This window comes from Portunus trituberculatus, chromosome 20, assembly GCF_017591435.1.
Source record: "Portunus trituberculatus isolate SZX2019 chromosome 20, ASM1759143v1, whole genome shotgun sequence".
Taxonomy (NCBI): domain Eukaryota; kingdom Metazoa; phylum Arthropoda; class Malacostraca; order Decapoda; family Portunidae; genus Portunus; species Portunus trituberculatus.
Genome location: NC_059274.1, coordinates 9,547,833 through 9,566,949, shown reverse-complemented (window position 1 = coordinate 9,566,949; position 19,117 = coordinate 9,547,833). Strand labels below are relative to the sequence as shown.

Sequence of the window (19,117 nt, the reverse complement as noted above, 5' to 3'; positions counted from 1 at the left end):
TATTGTTATATTATTTACAACTATGTAGGAATATGAAACACAAGCTTGTTTTGTTGTTGATTAGGGCCACGAACGAAGGACTGCAGGTTGCCGAGAGGGGTGGACGCCTGAGGCCGCCAGGAGGGTGGGCAGGTCGAATGTTGTGACGCCCACAGGGCGGACAGCTGGGGGCGTAGTGCAGTGCGGTGGGAGTAGAAGCGTGGGCAGCGGGCCAGGAAATGCAATAGGAAAGGGCAATAGGGATCAGCAGACAGGCGCAGACGGTGCAAGTCAGCTGCAGTGTCGTGTGGCCCAGGCGAAGGCTCCGGAGTTGTTATTGTTGTGATGGGTGTGCGAGCCCTCAAGGTCGTCAACCTCCCCATTGTCATGGTAACGGGCTTCCCATTTTCTTCCCTCCCTCACACACAGCTGCTGCCTCCTTCTCATGTCTTTTAATTAAGTCCTCTTTTTCTTGTAGCATAATGGTTTTCCTTTTCTTAGCATCACTGCTGTCACTAAGAAGTTTTCTCTTTGGTGCCATTGAGCAAGATACTAAGAACTTGAGTCAGTAAACGCAGAAGTAGGATAACACTCTTGCCAGGGGCGATGGTGTGGTGGAACTGAGGCAGGGTGTTATTGTATTCAAGCGTGAGGCGGGCGGTGTGGCGGGCAACCACCAACAATAACAATAAATCCCGCACTTTACGATTTATAAATTTTTAATTTTTAAAATCTTAAATTACCTTATAGTGGACTGACGTAACTACAAGTTTGACGTAACTCGAGACCGACGTAACCCGGGACCTTACTGTATATATATGTGTATATATATATATATATATATATATATATATATATATATATATATATATATATATATATATATATATATATATATATATATATATATATATATATATATATATATATATATATATATATATATATATATATATATATATATATATATATATATATATATACCGTACTTGTTATATGGTAGTTCTTTATCCGGTAAATTCACAGTTACAGTGTTTGGTAAATGCCGTAAATATAATTGTTAATTTACCAAACACTGTATATATATATATATATATATATATATATATATATATATATATATATATATATATATATACTAACATGTATAAGTTACTGTGTGTGTGTGTGTATGTATGTATGTATGTATGTATATATATATATATATATATATATATATATATATATATATATATATATATATATATATATATATATATATATATATATATACAGGCAAGCCCCGCTTAACCCGTACAGCGTCAGAGACGTACGAGATACGTCAGCTACTCTGAGTGAACCGGGCGTCAGCTTCCTCGTGTTTTCGGAGGTATTGCGTCCTCAAAACCTACCATTATACTGCCATCATGCACTGTAGACATTGCTCATGCTGCCTCCTCGTCTCTGCTAACATGAATGCTTCCTGTATTTATTTATTACATATCTGAACTTTAGCAGTTTCTGCTGCCTTCAGCTCGGTGTAGCGGGAAACTGACGCCTCAACTCCGCTGATATGAACAAAGCGTAATTTCCATTACTTACTCTTATGTTTTCAGATGTTTTTGGTAACTGTTATATTGTGGTAGTGAAAATTTTATATGACATAAATAAGAATTTTACAATCGCTTTGTTATAAGGAAAAACAAGTACATATTACTCGGAAAATATTTGCACCGTGAAAGGCAACACTCCCTTACGATATCTCGTGTCTATTTTTAGCCACAAACACTCCCAAACAGCAAAACATGACATGTTTTTCTTTCAACTCAGGAACGATATTATGCATGTGTCCAACTTGGAGATCGACTGGTGAGAAACGAGGAAGCGAATAAACTAGTCACATAAGGCTTTGCTAAGTCACTAACCTTAGCGCAAAACATCTCGCACCAATTAATACCACATCCAGTCAGTTCTGGGAGAAATGACTGTCATTTTCATTTGTTTCACATCATTTAAGACTGGTTTAGCAAAAAAAAAAAAAAATCCATGATGTGGCCAGCACTGGCGAAATCACAAAGTCTCAGATCTGCTGACGCTGTACAGGTTAACGAACGTTCATACAACAAAATTTTGCTACAACGAAGGTTTCCTTCAACTACCATCTGCTCGTTTAACAAACACCAAACTCGCTTTAAACAAAATTTCATCCAACTAATTTTTTCCAAGTTTGAAAGCCCCGCTGCATCACACAAGCCGACAGGTTTTTTAATACACCATCGCCTCTCATGGACAAAAAGCGCACCACTCACTCCCCCTAGTTCAAAGCAATAACAGCGTCAGCAGCAGGTTGTCTTCCCTCACTCAACATGCCACCAAAACGCCCTGCAATGTCGCCTAGCGTTGCTAAGAAGACCAGGAAGTCTCTTACTCTTGAAGTGAAGCTGGATATTATTCACAGACATGAGAGGCAAGAAAACTAATAGCATTGCTCACCACCATGGCATGACTCCATCTACTGTCTCTACTATTTTCAAGTCAGCAGACTCTATTAAGAAGGCTGGTGAGACCATATCTTCCTTGCAAGCTGAAAGAACCACATGAACTTGACTCTGCAATGGATAAAATGGAAAGCCTTGTGGAAATGTGGTACATAAGTTTTGTATGTGGTACAATGATGCGCCCTTTGTTTACATTCCACAGGTTGCCGGTTAGTGTCTTTACCACTCCACTTTCCCTCCCTTCATAAATTTAAGATCATCAACATTATAAAGTTACTTACATACATACATTAGTGTACATTATAATGACTTAAATTAAACTGCCTAAATGTTTAACTTCATAATTTATACTTTCATTAAACCTTTCACTGTACTATGATGCACTCTCGCTTTGTTTACTCTCAATGGAAGTTCAAGTCAGGGGTTAAACTTGTTATAATTGGTTCACTTAACGAAAATTCGCTTAACGAACGTTTTTTTAGGAACGTAATCCATTCGTTAAGCGGTGTTGTCTGTATTTATACATACAATAATACTCTGCTTAACGAACAGGATAAGGGGTGTCAAAGCTGTTCGTAGAGCGGAAATTCATTAAGCAGACGTAATTTTCCCATAGGAAATAATAGAAATAAGTGGGATGCATTCTGGGCTGGTCCCCAACATACCACAGGGTAAAAAAAAAAAAAAAAAAAAAATATATATATATATATATATATATATATATATATATATATATATATATATATATATATTTCCGTGGTATTTCATTAGTAATTCACTATCAATCACTGCCACAGAGTCCAGGTTATCCTCATGGCATGAGCATATATGAATACTATGATATGATTTCAATTATAGCAGGCAATAGAGAAGTGAAAACAAATTTAATATCGTGGTGAAAGACAACACGCCAAGCTAAAAAGGTCACAAGAAGAAGCGGCCAAGTCGCCGGAGTCTCCGCCGTCTGTGGCCGATCTCATCATCTCTGCTTTATTTTTTGGTATTCCATGTAAGATTTCACTTTATGCATTACAAAACAATCCTTTCTTGGGGGCAAGGTCTGTAAAAAGCTAATAGAAATGTTGTTTTGTGAACATATATGCATATATAAGACAGTAACACCACCTCCAGAGGTGGTGTTCCCAGCAACCTCAGAGCAACCTCGTCACCATCCCTCCAAGCATTCATGGAAGCCATTTCACGGCAGGAGGTTGCTCTGAGGTTGAAAGAATCTTGGATCCAGCTCCAGGAGCACTAGAGACAAGTGGGGAGCCAGACAATCACAGCGAAGCTGCCGTGTTCGGTCCCTCACCCGGCAAATTCAAATCCAGAAAATTCGCTAAAACAGATGTGGTTGTACGTTATGCGGACTTTTTGGTCTAACTTTATATAGTACATTAAACCGGAAATTCGTTAGGCGAACATTCGTTAAACTGAGTATTACTGTGTATATATATATATATATATATATATATATATATATATATATATATATATATATATATATATATATATATATATATAAATATACACACGATTTATTGGCTGCATGACAGAGTGGGCTTTTCTCTCTACAGCTGTCGATTGATGGTGTCACGTGTCAATGCATGCCCAAGTTTTCTTAGGCACGTTTTAAAAATGATCTACCTATATTGTTAAATAAAAGCAATAAAAATACTTGGTTCTTATTTCACTAAGTCCTTACATTTTTAGGTAATTGTGTCTGAGTTAATTAATTGTTGAATTAACCCCTTCCCGGCGTAGGATCTATATAGACATTCCAAAATTGGGACTTTTTGTCAGATTGTCTATATATACACATTTGTTCTGATTTTACCACACTAAGTTGTAGCATAATCTAAATATAGATGATCTCATACAAGTAACAAAATTCATAAAATAAATCATTATTTGGTATATCAAATGCCTAAACACTTGCCATCATTGCCTCTCAAGGCTGTCAGTGGTGGATGTGCTATTCATATAAGCTATTACTGGAAATTTTTGCTTCTTTTCTACTTTCATTTATTATTAGTCACTCATGTCAAGGAGAAAGAACTCTACTATACACCAGAAACATTGCCTAAATATAAATAGGTTCAAAACAAGTGTGTGAAAGATGCAAAGAAAAGCGGAAGTAAATTACATTCAGGTCATAAGTCCTGGGTGTGAGTAGCTCCAAACATTCATACAAATATAATGACATACATTATATCAATCAGACACAAATAACACCTATATATAGACTCAGATGTTTGTTCAGTTTTACAGCAGAGTCTACATATAGATGTCACTTATTCAGTTTTGTGGCAGAGTCTATAGGTATATAGATTCAATTGTTTGTTCAGTTTTGCAGTTGCAGCAGTCAATATATAGATGTCAATCTGAAATACCCACTTGCTTGGAAACTATATGAGGCCCCACCCATGAAAGGGGGATAACCCACAAAGTTACCAGTTTTGAGTTGTGGCCAGGAACTCATCGATAAAGGGTGTAAAATTGTTGTGGAAGTGTCGAGATCGCAATATTCGACCTTCTTGATGGCGAAATTAGTGTTCAAAGTTGGGGAAGTTGGTGAAGAAATTTGCACGCGAAAAAGTGACAAGTCTCACATGTGGGTGGAGGTGCTGAATCAATCAGCATGGAGGATTTAATCACACCCCCCCACAGCCAGCCAATCACGCTCGCCGCTCTCCCGCCCACTGCCTCCTACGCCACGTTCATGTAAACAGACTAGCTGAAGCTTTCACTCAGCACGCATCTTGTCCTGTTTTTTTTGCACATTCCTGCAGTAAATAGATCGGAATTTCTTCCTACAGCGATGAATTCACGGATTTATCTTATACAGAAGTGCTGCAGCAGCCTTCTGACGGCAACAAGTGGACTGCTGAGGCCCAGCTAAAAAAGAAAGGCGCCATATCTATGTTGGCCAAGAATGTAGCTAAGAGACGGCTGACCAGGAATACGTCGCCATCAAGTCCAAGAAGGTAGTTCCTGCTGTGAGAGTTGGAAGTCCCTGTACCTGCCTCAAGAAGTGCTTTGAAGTTGTTGGGGAAGAAAACATAAAAAAAAATCTTTGACGAGTACTGGAAAATGGGAGACCACAAAAAAGAGTTCCTAATGATGAACTTAACTATCTCAAGCCAGTATAAAGGATGAGAGTCAACCATAGAATGCTTACAATCAGTAATACAATAAAAGAAATAATATTTTATTAGTTTTATTAGGTATTCGGGGTAGAGGGGTAAACAAAATGTACCGGTGTGAGCTTAAAAATTATTATGTAATAAATATCGTGTAGCGAGAAAAAGCTAGGCCAGACCTTTCATTTCATATATAATAGTTATACATTGTGATCGTTTTCATTACCGTAAGAAGTGAAAAACTTTGAGCGCGATTTTCTCAAAAGTAGGGTCGTGTGGGTTATCCCGCTTTCACGGATGGGGCCGCATATATAGACATATGGATAAAAGTGGACAGTTTATATATAGACAATTTCTTATTTGGTAATACACTCATCTGGCCTACTGCCGGGAAGGGTTAATAAATAAAGGGTGGCTGTATTTCAAAACCGGCAACAGTGGTAGTAAGGAAACGGCCATATTACGACTCCTTCAGCCAAGCACGTGAGCAGCAACTCCCTCCACCATTAAATGAGTCATCTTATACACCAGTAATAGCTAAAAACCTAAATTTTTCCCTTAAAAATTTGGGGTCACCTTATACACAGAGTCGTCCAAAAGTCCAGCATATATGGTACAAAAACTTGGTATATAAAAAGACCTTATTATCAATATCCACCATTAGTCCATTAAAAATTACTGCTATTGATACTTGAGATTTCACACCACTTTTCTATAAAAACAACTGTATTCGCACAACAAATAATTCTACCTTTTTTTTTATAGAAAGCTGTTTGATGAAAAGACATGCTGAAGTGTGACAGACATAAACTTGGGCTACAAGAAGAGTAGGCAATGAATAGAAACAGATGGAAGAAGTTAGTTCGAGCAACTGACCTTACTACACAGTGGGAATAAGGTCGTAAGAAGATCTTACCTTTCGAAGTATTTCTTCTTTGTCAAGTTCATTTTGTAAAGTTTCATCTATTTCATGGAGAATATTCTCTTCTACATTACAGAGGCGAAGGGGCTGTTGAAATTGGTCAAAAGGATGCACATTAAGAACAAACACATTATAATACATACTCTGAAGTCAATGGCTAACCTATTTCCACATCTATAAACCCATCTATCTTTTTGCAATCTATTTCAAAAGCTGTGTTTGGAACCTTTCTAACCAGAATAACTGCAATGAAAATTTCTTTCTACTTCTGTCTATGAAATCCGTCACTGTACTCTCACTAACTCTCTCATCATCAAGTACTTTCATAGAATATGATAATAAATAAGGCAAAAATATTTTCCTTATCAATCAACACAAGTATTCCACAGAAAATATTTAGTTATTTGTGTTCAGTTTACGTTAGAAATAACCTAGCTGGTCCCAAACAGTTTGTAAGCTCGAGTCACTTCCTCCTTATTAAAAGAACATTTTCAATTTTGAATTGACTTTTTAAATTCTTAATAAAGGGATTCCTGTACATCTTAAAATGTTATAAGGAATAAAATGAAGAGCCATTTGTTATACATATACAATTTCCAACTCAACATAAGTGCTAAGTTTTGGAAATGAAATATGAAAAATTTGACAAGATGAAAAAATAAAACAAGAATCTAAGACTTCTAATATTGCAAAAGACTATCTTTATGAAAAAAAAAAAAACTGTCTTGTTCTATGTGTAATGAGAACAATCTACTTCTGTTTATCTAGAGATTTTTAATCTATCCTCAATAAGAAGATTCTTAAACATCAATTCATAATTTTCTATCTGGTTGCTAGAGTCTTTCATCAAGACTGCTCTACTGGCGATCTATTAGCTTTCCTTACTGAGTCATGGTCATCCTCTTTCCGAAATTTTGGTCAAACTGTTGGTGTTGCCATATCAAAAGCTTTTTTGATAATCTGGCATAAAGCTTTGATTTCCAAACTGTAGCCTCCTACGGCATCTATCCTTCTTTCGGCAACTTCATCTCTAGTTTCCTCTCCGATCATTCTATTGCCACTATGGTACACAGTCACTCTTCTTTTCCTTAATCTATTAACAGTGGTGTTCCCCAGGGTTCTGTCGTGTCACCAAGTCTCTTTCTATTATTCATTAATGATGTTATAAACCAAACATCTTGCCCTATCCACTCCTAAACATTTCTAAATAATTTCAAAGACAACTAACCCTTCAGGAAGTAAACAGATCATACAGGGAAGCCACTGAATGCCTGATTTCTTATCTCTCTTAAATTCTTATTGGGGCAGAAAAAACTTAATAGTGCTCAATGTCTCAAAAACTCAATTTCTCCATTTTATCAACTCAATACAACCTTCCAGATAACTATAACATCTTCTTCAATGACTCTCAATTGTCATCCTCTTTTAAACTGAATATCCTAGGTCTGTCCTTTACTTATAATCTATGTAAAGAAATTTCACATCTCTACTCTAGCTAAAACAACTTCTATAAAATTAGGCATTATGAAATGTTTCTGCTAGTTTTTCTGATCCTCCAAGTGCTAACTTTGTATAGGAGTGTTATCTGCCCATGTATGGAGCACTCTCCCCATATATGGAGGGTTCCACTCACATTATTTTATTAGATAGGACAGAATCAAAAGCTTTATTCTTATCTATTCCTCTCACCTGACTGAATGTCTTTAGCCTCTTTCTCAACACCACAATATTGCATCACTTGCTCTACCACAATATTGCATCACTTGCTATCTTCTATTGCTATTTTATACCAACTGCTCTTCTGATTTTGCTAATTGCATGCTTCCCCTCCTCCCATGGCCTTCCTGTACAAGACATTATTTTTTCTCTCATCCCAATTCTGTCGACCTCTCTAATGTAAGAGTTAACTAGTACTCTCAATCATTAATACTTTTTTCTGGTAAACTCTGGAACTCCCTACCTGCTTCTGTATTTCCCTCTACCTATGGCTTGAACACATTTAAGGAGAAGGTTTCAAGACATTTATTCCTTCTTTTAGCTAACTCTCTTAGCCTTGTTCAGGAATTAGCATCTAAGTTGGCCTTTTTGTTTAATAATTTTTGTTGCCCTAAGCCAGTTTTCCTTTTCATAAAAAAAATCCAAATTGTAGTGACAATTATATATAAATCTATTTTTAATGCCCCCCAAAAAAAGAATGAAAATGGTCAAAAACAGGGTAGGAATATACTTACAGCACCAGGAAGTAGGAAACTGGAGGTGATTTCATAGGCCCATCGTTTCATGTCCTTACCAACTCCCTCCTTGTATAGATGTGTTATGACATAGAAGAACTGAAGAGAGCCATTGCAATGAGTGAGGAATATTTTCTACAAACATATATGACAAACATTCATTAATGGATAATGCAAACAAATTTTTGCCAAATTTCATATCAATGCAAAGAAATTAAGCACATTCTAGTAACAACAATCACTTCACACCATAACTCTAAATACACACACAAGCTACCTACCAGGCTAGAAGGGTCACAGTTGGATATAACATAGTTCATGAAGACAGCAAGATACGCATTATGGTTCCATAACTTGCTAAGGGACTGGAATGGGCCATGGTCCTCAAGCTGCCAAGAAAGATAAAGGAGGCAGTAGCAAACATTTCAAAGTGGAGATACAGGCAAACCCACTTAACGAACGGGTTACATTCCTAAAAAACGTTCGTTAAGCGAATTTTCGTTAAGCAAACTAATTATAACAAGTTTGACCCCAGACTTGAACTTCCATTGAGAGTAAACAAAGCGAGAGTGCATCATAGTACAGCAAAAGGTTTAATGAAAGTAAAAATTATGAAGTTTAACATTTAAGTAGTTTAATTTAAGACTAAGTCATTAAAATGTACACTAATGTATGTATGTACATAACTTTATAATGTTGTTGATCTTAATTTTTTTAAGGGAGGGAGAGTGGATCGGGAAAGACACAAGCCGGCAACTTGTGGAATGTAAACAAACGGCGCATCATTGTACCGCATACAAAACTTATGTACCACATTTCCACAAGGCTTTCCATTTTATCCATTGCAGAGCCACGAGTTCGGGTGGTTCTTTTAGTTTCCAAGGAAGATACGGTCTCACCAGCCTTCTTAATAAAGTCTGCTGACTTGAAAATAGTAGAGACAGTAAATGGAGTCAAGCCATGGTGGCGAGCAATGCTATTAATTTTCTCGCCTCTCTCACGTCTGTGAGTAATATCCAGCTTCACTTCGAGAGTAAGAGACTTCCTGGTCTTCTTAGCAAAGCTAGGCAACATTGTAGGGCTAGTTGCAGGGCGTTTTGGTGGCATGTTGAGCAAGGGAAGACGAGCTTCTGCTGGACAGTGTTATTGTTTTGAACTACGAGTGGGGAAGGGTAGGGGAGTGAGTGATGCGTGTTTTGTCCACAAGAGGCGCTGGTGTATTCAAAAGCCTGTCAGCTTGCATGATACGGCGGGGCTTTCAAACTTGGAAAAAGTTACCTGGATAAAATTTCATTAAAGCGATTTTGGTGTTCATTATACGAGCAGATGGTAGTAAAAGGAAACGTTCGTTGTAGCGAAATTTCGTTGTGTGAACGTTTGTTAATCAGGGGTCGCCTGTATTTGCTTATTCACCAGTTCAGTGACGAAAAACTATTTTCATTGTGTCTATCTAATCAGATAGAAATAATGTATTCAGGGTTTGATTTCTCAAGTTGTCAACAACGATCTAGCAAATAACAATCCTTAACAGCTTTCATGTTATAATGAGTTGCTTTTCTAGAAATAGTAAAATCTGATCAAGACACAAACTTATTTCAAACATATTCCCAAGCAACTTAAATAGGCAAATTCCCATCATAAGTTTGTTAAAGAAAAGAACATACTGGTCATCCTACCTAAATAAAAATACCAAAATCTTAAACTACATTAAATTATAACTATTTTGTCTACTATCTCCTCTTAGATTAGTGATTTTACCAGATTACAAAAAAATTTGGCTAAAAATTTAATATACTTAACCTAATTAGTTTACTATCTTCTGCCTACAAAATACAATCTGTACAAATTAATTAATAAGTGAAGCAGTAACAATACCACTTTCCCGCCAACACCAATACTGATATTTCATTTCTTGGAAAATTGAGCTTACAGTGAAAGATTTGCAAAGTTAATGTGCAAAGAAAAATATAAAACTACAGAATACGATATTTTGCATGAATTATATGATAAATCAGAAAAAATAATTGTAGATTTTACATTCAAACTAGGACATAATATTTGGTAGAAAGGATTTTGGGATATTTAAGTCGTTACATGTTTGATAACTCATGTTCTAGGTTGTCACAAGAAAGATGAAGAAGGTATGAATGGCTGTGTTGCAAATATCATCAAATGATATACTTTCTTTTCCTTCATTGTTCTTGACTGCATTTCAACACCACATAAAGTTCAATGCATGAAAATATATCAAAGACAATAACTGTGATAATGATGGTGGTGCTAGTAAACATTCATTGCTGACCTGAGCCATACAGCTGAGTGACCCATCCCACCCATGTACTCACTGTCTCTGTGTCTGAGAACTCCTCATCTTCCATGCTCAGGATGGGCTGTGAGGGACTCGGGACCACCGTGCATGGGGGTGACACAACCTGTTGACACAACACAGCAATGGGTGACATCACATGACAGGACACATACAGGCCACATAAAGCTTTCTTTAATGTTACACCTTCCCTTCATTTTGTATGACAATGAAGGTTTACTGATTATGTTGTGCAGACACAAGGAATATTCATGGAAATTGAAAGACACAGAAGCCAAATATTTAAGAATTACATACTGATACAAGCAATAAATGTCAAAAAGGGTGCCATTTAGCTACCTGCCAAGTTTATATGATTTTAATAATCAAAATAAACCATGCACTTTATAAGACTTGTACTCTGTATCCTGTTACACTGCAAACAACAATAAACATTTTGATCACCTATTTTTCTATGATCTACTATTTCCTAAAGGAAAAATTTATCCTCATAAGATGATTTAATAGTAAAATAAATTTTGTTAACTTTTTTTTTCACAGTTTTTGTAAAAGATAGCACAGTATATCAGGATAATTGTAAAATCTAGTAGTAATAGACAAGAAGACCATACTTCAATCAAATTACTAACAATTAACTACCATAAAAGTCAAAATTTATTCAAGCTAGAAACATATCAGGAGCCTTCTTTCAACACCGAACTGAACAAGAGCCAACATAAGTTTGCCCTGCACCTTGAACCAACCCCAGCTAAAATCCTCAATATAACATACAATCTAAAAGACTTATGGAACATGAATAAATTTCTAACAAATGCATCATATATAAAAGAAACTAACAAATGCATCATATATAAAAGAAACTGTCTCATAAGATATATCCATATACAAAGCAAGCAAGATTAAGGAAATATTTGTACATCAAGCAGGACCATATACCAGGAAAACCAAGACCATGAATAAAATGTTTATAAAAAAGCAAGCAAGGGAAGTTTTAACCTGAATGTGTCAGATTGTTATGACCACATATATGAGACAAATTACTTACCATTACGAATCTTTTTCCACCAGCCACAAATACTAATTCAAACCCACCGCAGAAACTACTGAGCTCTAAAGAGGTATTAGGTTTTTACAGTAAAATTCACATTGAAAATCAATATACAAAATACATTTGTATTTTTCTTATCTTTGCTTTTAGCATCTTTTATTTCGTAAGTATGACAATTTACATATGTTTCAGCATGCTACTGACTAGACTTTGAGAATCACAAGGTTCACTTCCATTGTCTAATTAGCTGCTTTACAGAAGTCAAGACATTTATTTAACCAACATTATTTTCATTTATTTTTTAATTTTATTATCTCTTTTTTTAAGAATTTAAATAATATTTCTTACTAAATCATCCTGTAACATCATATACCATTCATGATAAGGAACAGGAAAAAAAAATGTTTGAGAATCAAAACACCACAATGACAGCAATAAACAATTTTCCTCACTTAAAGATATCCAAATAAGCAATTTCACAAAAGGTTTTCTCTAATTGTCTTCCAAAGAAATAGGCTCAGTACTTCCTCCAGTGGGTGCACTTACTTCATCCTGAAGTTTCCTGATGCATTTCATATGGCTACTAAGATTACCACAGTAACTAAATGGAAACCTCCCTTTATTCCTATTACAACACAATGAGCATACCTAACACAATAGCACATTACCTTCACTTTGTGACTAAAACCAAGTTTGCAGTATTGATAAGGTTGACACTGCATCATACACTGCCATTTTGTACAGAAGCAGGTTTTCAGTATACAAATAAATTATAAGTCTTCACATCCATATACAGTGGTGCCTTGGAATACGAACTTAATCCATTCAAAATTTTGTTCTTACTCCAAAACGTTCTTACACCAAAGCATCAAAATACATGTATTCTTATGGAAGAAATTATAATTCATTCCAAACCACCTCCCAGACCAAAAAAATTCTATTTTTCACCTAATTTCTTACTTTTTGCATACTATTACTATATAAACTACTACTACTACTATTATGCTATAATTATAAAAGATAGAAAAATAAAGCTGAAAAGTAAGCAAAATATAATATAATGAAAATTCAACTTCTCATGATCAGAAACAAGCGTCACCACATCCTCCTCATGTGACTCCATCAAGCCAGCACTAAACACTCTTATATAAGCCAATAAGTTTTTCGTTGATATACTGCATTCATTATGGAAAATAAATCAGGGAAATAAGCAAATTGTAATATAAAAATTCAACTTCTTCGCGGTCAGAAACAAGCGTCAACACGTCCTCCTAAGCCGACTCCATCACTACGCACTCTTATCTAAACCAATAATGAGATAAAAATAACGATTCCAATACTGTCATGCATCATAACATGTTTCTGAACTGCTTACTTATCCATGGAAATACATGTATATCTTATATCTCACAAAGAAATACATAAAAAATGATAACATACAGCATACTGACATAAGTGCTCTCACCATCCTCATGCTTGGTGCCCTCACACCTACACTAACATATCCTTGTAAAAGCTGATCCTTGTAAAAGCTGATACATGATTGGCTAGGTGTCCACCATCTTAAAAACAATGGACCAATGGCAGGCCTCGATATATGAAAGATAGCCTCAAGCATATACAAACTGTGCGGTATAAAGGAGCGCGGCTTCTGAAAAGCGCCACGATCATGCCTGACGGGCTCTAACGTAAGAGCCACAATCATGCCTGACAGGCTATAAGGGTTAAGGCTTTTAATTCATGCGCTGGATACTCTCTCTTCCCCTCGGATCTTCTAGAATCTTCCATACGTCTGTCAGTATGTCTCGTGACCATGTGTGCTGCTACACTAGGCAATGATCTTAACCCCTTTGTGCCGGATGTTAAAAAAGCCCGCCTGTATGATATACGGGTGGTAGTGCCCCGAGCTGGAAACTTGTGCAAGCTTGTCATACTTGTCGTCTTTGTGTATTATGCTGCTATTTTTTAATCACCATGTTGCCTTCGAAGACGAAAGTGGACGCTTCTCTCTTCGAGAGAGAGAGAGAGAGAGAGAGAGAGAGAGAGAGAGAGAGAGAGAGAGAGAGAGAGAGAGAGAGAGAGAGAGAGAGAATTTGTTAATATTTTCGACACAAGCGGACGATGTAGCTTATCTTCGAGAGGAAGAAGGAGAGGGAGGGAAGGAGAGAGAGAGAGAGAGAGAGAGAGAGAGAGAGAGAGAGAGAGAGAGAGAGAGAGAGAGAGAGAGAGAGAGAGAGAGAGAGAGAGAGAGAGAGAGAGAGAGAGAGAGAGAGAGAGAGAGAGAGAGAGAGAGATGGGAACAGTCTATGCCATTGGGTAATTTTAGACACAAGGCGGGACGCATGTAGCTTATCTTTTGTGATTGGTGGAGACAAGAATGGTGGGAGGAGCACTAGGATTTCAAGGACAGCATACGGCGTGTGTAGTTGGTATCCAACACACTATACGGGACAACTGAACTGATGAAAGCTCAGAAAAGAAATATGACGTCTACGTAGGCATCACCGTATTTGCTACTGGGGCTTCATGACGCCCACATAGGCGTCACCATAGTGAAAGGGTTAATAACTAAGAAAACTTAATATTATTATCCCCAGCACTACAAAACAATAACCAAACAATTGCAAACAACACTCCTGAGACACTGAGGCAGCTTGGTGCCCCAGCATGCAGTCAACTGATCACGCAGTGCTGCACGCAATCTGTTGACCACGTTTGTTATTTTTCACACTCCAAAGCAAAGTTAGTCCTCCAATGCCAAAATTTAAAAAACAACACAATTTTTTTGTTCGTAATCCAAGTTGTTCGTACTCAAAAGCGTTCGTACTCCAAGGTACCACTGTAATAAGTTCCATTTCAGGATGATCGGATATTCAGAGAAAGCTTTGATAAAATTGCTATGAAAGGGTCACAGGCTATTCTGAGATTATAAGGGCTTGGTAGCCTATCAAAAGAAATCAGAGTTTACATGTGAATAATGTAGTATAGCATGTATTAAATGGTGATACAGTAAAAGCTCTTGATCCAAAAGATAAGGAAATGATTCATTTGAATAAGCAAAAGTTTGATCTATGGAACATTAGGCCCCAAACACAGTACATATGTATATATACTGTGATGTAATATATACACAGTATACATTCTTTTAATGCTTCAAATGTATCAACCCTTAAAGGACTATCTAGAAACTATAGGCACTTTACAGGTGAGGACCAGAGATGATTACAAATGCCATGTGATTTTTAAACAAATGTAGCTCATTTTGTCAATTTTTGCAGTTCAGTCTTGGCTAATATTGCCTATCAGTTAGACTCATCTTTTAGTCTCTGATGAATCAAATTCCCTAACAGCCCTCCTGCAGTTGTATCTCAATGTCAAGTGAACTATCCACTTGCACTCAACCATTTGCTGCACATCTTTATGAGAGTGCAACAAGACAGCACCTCAATAGAATTGTTTAGCATGAATGATGAAAGCTTAGGCATCTCTTTTCATTAGACAGGCAACTGACTTGCATCCTCCAAAAGTCTTTCTTCCTCAATTCTGTCTCTCCATAGCCAGTGCACATAAAGACATCTGGATGGCATCATTAGAAAAAATAAGATTTAATGCTGACAACAGTCTATTGTATTCGCTCTTCAACTGCAATTCCTCTTAAATTGCAAGCTAAGATTAAGGTGTGTACATATATCAATTATTTTTGATGATTAGCATTGGAGGGTCAATCCCTATTATCACAAGTCCTCCAGGAGGAGGACTCTTAAAAACTTTACATAGACCATAAGTACACTCCATGTAAGATGAAGACTCTCTTCGGTGCTACAGCTTAACCCTTAATGTACGGTCATCGTTACGGGACGATTGTAGCGTCACATGTAGAAAGACATTCATTCAGGGAATCATGACTTTTCCAAGCTAAACATTTGAATCTCTCCCCCTCACTATTGGTCCTGGGGCAAGTGGAGGTATCTGGCAATTTTTCTCGCTCGCCTCCTCGAGCCTTGAGACATATGTTCCCCCCACAATAGGTCATCTTTTATCATTTTGAGGCAACATCTCGCAACCCCCCATGACCCAGAGGAAGGAAACAGTACTCCGAGTGACGTTGTGTTAGTGTTACTCGGTAATGACATTGAAGATAGTAATGAAAATGAAGACAGTGATTTTTTTATTGAGACAGAAGAAAGTGAAGACTCCAGTAGTGATTCTGATAGTAGTAATCTGGGAGCCAGAGACCAACCTTCACAGCAACGTTCATAAACCTCACGTACTCCCCTCGAGTGTGTGTCACCCATGGTTGCCTCTACAGGATTGTGCTTGTCGGCCTAGGCATTTGACTCCTATTGCTAATAAGAGTTCCCAGATTTCAATTATCATAGAAATCTACAATACTTGTAATATGTGGTTTCTTTTTCTTTTCCTGTTTTGCACATAATTTTATATACAGGTAACTCTTGATTTACATGTGTTTAATTTACACGTTTTTGTTAATACGCGACTGAAAAAAATATTATAATTAATTAAATTTGCACGATCGGTTTGCTTATATGCTATTTGTCACAACCGCACTTTGAAACTGAGCGCCAGACGCAATTTCAAACTCCGCGCCAGAGAGTGGACAGCGACAGCGAGTGCTTGTAAGGGGTGAAGACATTGGCGTCCTGCATTTATTTTTTATTACAGTGGGCGCAAAAATAAAGTTTACCCCTGTAACGCGAAAATAAAGTTAACGCATAATTCGCCGGCCACTTTGTATTTGAATTACCGCGATGTGAGTGGTGGGAGGGCGTGATATGACGCGTGCTTCCCCTCCGCCACCTTACACACCACTTCTGACACTTGAGTCAGTTAGTGCGCTCTCAGAGCTGAAGGAGAGCATACCTATGATGCACTGCCCCACGGGCCCTCACTTTCCACGCACCAAACACAAAACCACACCAAACACTACCACAGCATCACAATGGGTCGGAAGAAGCTTACAATGGAAGAAAAGGCCCGGGCCCTTGCCCTAATAGAGCAGGGAATGCCGGTGAAGCACGTTGCTGCCGAATTAAATGTCAGCAGAGTGTCCCTCTTCAAGCTTAAAAGTCCGCTGCGTCCCTGCCTACCGGCACGTTACCACCTCGCAAACTGGGATGTGGGCGCAAGAGAAAACTTCAGAGAGGACTGACAAGATGTTGGTGAGAGAGCTGAAGCAAAATCCATCCATTACAGCAGCAGAATTGAAGAAAAAACACCCAGACCTGCTCCAAGATGTCGCTGTCCGTGCGTTGCAACACCGCTTGCAAAAAGACCTCGGCCTGCCCTGCCGCCGTGCTGCCAAGAAGCCGCTTCTCACAGACACCATGAGGAAGAAGAGACTGCAGTTTGCCAAGCAATACCGTGACTGGACACCTGAGCAATGGAAAAGTGTGATGTGGAGTGACGAGAGCACGTTTCGGCTCGTCAGGGGTGGCTCAAGCTTGGTAAGGCGGCCCAGCACCGTGAGCAGATATGACGCCCACTACACGGTCAAGACAGTTAAACACCCAGATAGCGTCATGGTATGGGCCTGTTTCAGTGGGAAGAGGGGCAGGGGAGGTCTCTACTTCCTTCCAAAGAACGTAACCATGAAGGAGCCAATTACATCGATGTTTTGAAGGAACACCTGCTCCCGCATATGAAATTCACGGTGCGGAATTTTTCATGCACGACGGAGCCCCGGCACACAAGTCCCGAGCAGTAAAACAATTCCTTGATGAGCAAAACATCAAGGTTTTGGACTGGCCAGGTAACTCCCCTGACTTAAACCCCATTGAGAACGCCTGGAACAAGATGAAAAACGACCTAGCCAAGTCGCGCCCAACATCAATCGTCCCCCTGAAGGAGGCTCTGAAGAAGATGTGGGTGACAATGGACGTCTCATACTTAGAAAATTTAGCAATATCTATGCCAAAGCGGATCGAACAGGTGCTCAAAACTCGAGGGAACATGACAAAGTACTAATTGTATCAATAAGGACACAATATAACGAACTTTAAACCTATTTTCGTGTTTTATAACCCAAAAAAGCATAGGGTAAACTTTATTTTTGCGCCCACTGTAGTGTTTACTATACTGTGGGGTTATTTTTGATAAGTAGATTTTTGATAAAGTGGAAAAGCTCAGAGGAAAATGGTGACTGACTGTGGTATCAGAACTTGGAGGGGTATTTCTTAGCGACGGGTTCTGCCACTGGTTCGGGGAGATTTTTTTGATATGCAATAACTTTGGTCTCAGAGGTCATATAACATGTTAAAAACTACATCGTTGTACTCAGAACAAGAGAAAAATATTCTTTTATAAGGATAAAATCTTTAAACATTTTTGACTGGTGTAATTTTTCCCCGATGTAGCAGATAGAAAGTAAGTCAGCTCCCCAGATTTTAAGGGTTAAAGAGGCTTCGGGCAAACAAACAAGACCACTAGTAAATAAGCCTAATCTGAGAGTTTTGGCCTAAATAAGAGCAATCTGTTAACCCTCAAAATCTGACTGAACAATGAAAAGTACCATCACTCAGTGTCTCCATATGAAAACTCCCATTGGAAACTCCAACACAGAGTGTCAGAACCTGCCAGTCTCAGAACTATGTTGTGCGAGCACACCATCAATGACAGTGTCATAAACAAGCAACTGCAGTGATATCTTGTGAAAAACTCCAGTGAAAAATAAGGAAGGCAAAAAGTGTCAGACACCAGTGTCCAACATTTGTGTCCTCATGTGAAAGACACTTTTTGATTAAACCGTACTTTTAGAGGGGCAGTCAACTGGTATATTCAGTGTTCTTTCCTCTTCTCCAAGCTCATCTATGACTGCTGTAAAGTGTCACTATAGATGTGATATACATGTATGGCCAAGATAATGTATACTACTTAATTCTACAATTTTCTGAGAGATTTATAATTTGGTACTATTATTTTTTCTATTGATATTTTATCAAATCAGCTTAGAATAAGGTTCATCAACAAAGTA

At 37.8% G+C, this 19,117-nt stretch overlaps 1 protein-coding gene across 1 annotated transcript in view; it reads right to left on the bottom strand.

Moving 5' to 3' along the window:
• The window catches only part of LOC123506796 (rho guanine nucleotide exchange factor 11-like), a gene marked incomplete in the record, with an annotated part of 643,649 nt that overhangs the window by 523,307 nt on the left and 101,225 nt on the right, over nt 1–19,117 (bottom strand). Inside the window, 4 exon segments of the mRNA XM_045259143.1 lie at nt 6,516–6,608; nt 8,753–8,851; nt 9,034–9,141; nt 11,098–11,184. Of these exon segments, the coding sequence (XP_045115078.1) occupies nt 6,516–6,608; nt 8,753–8,851; nt 9,034–9,141; nt 11,098–11,184 (387 nt within the window).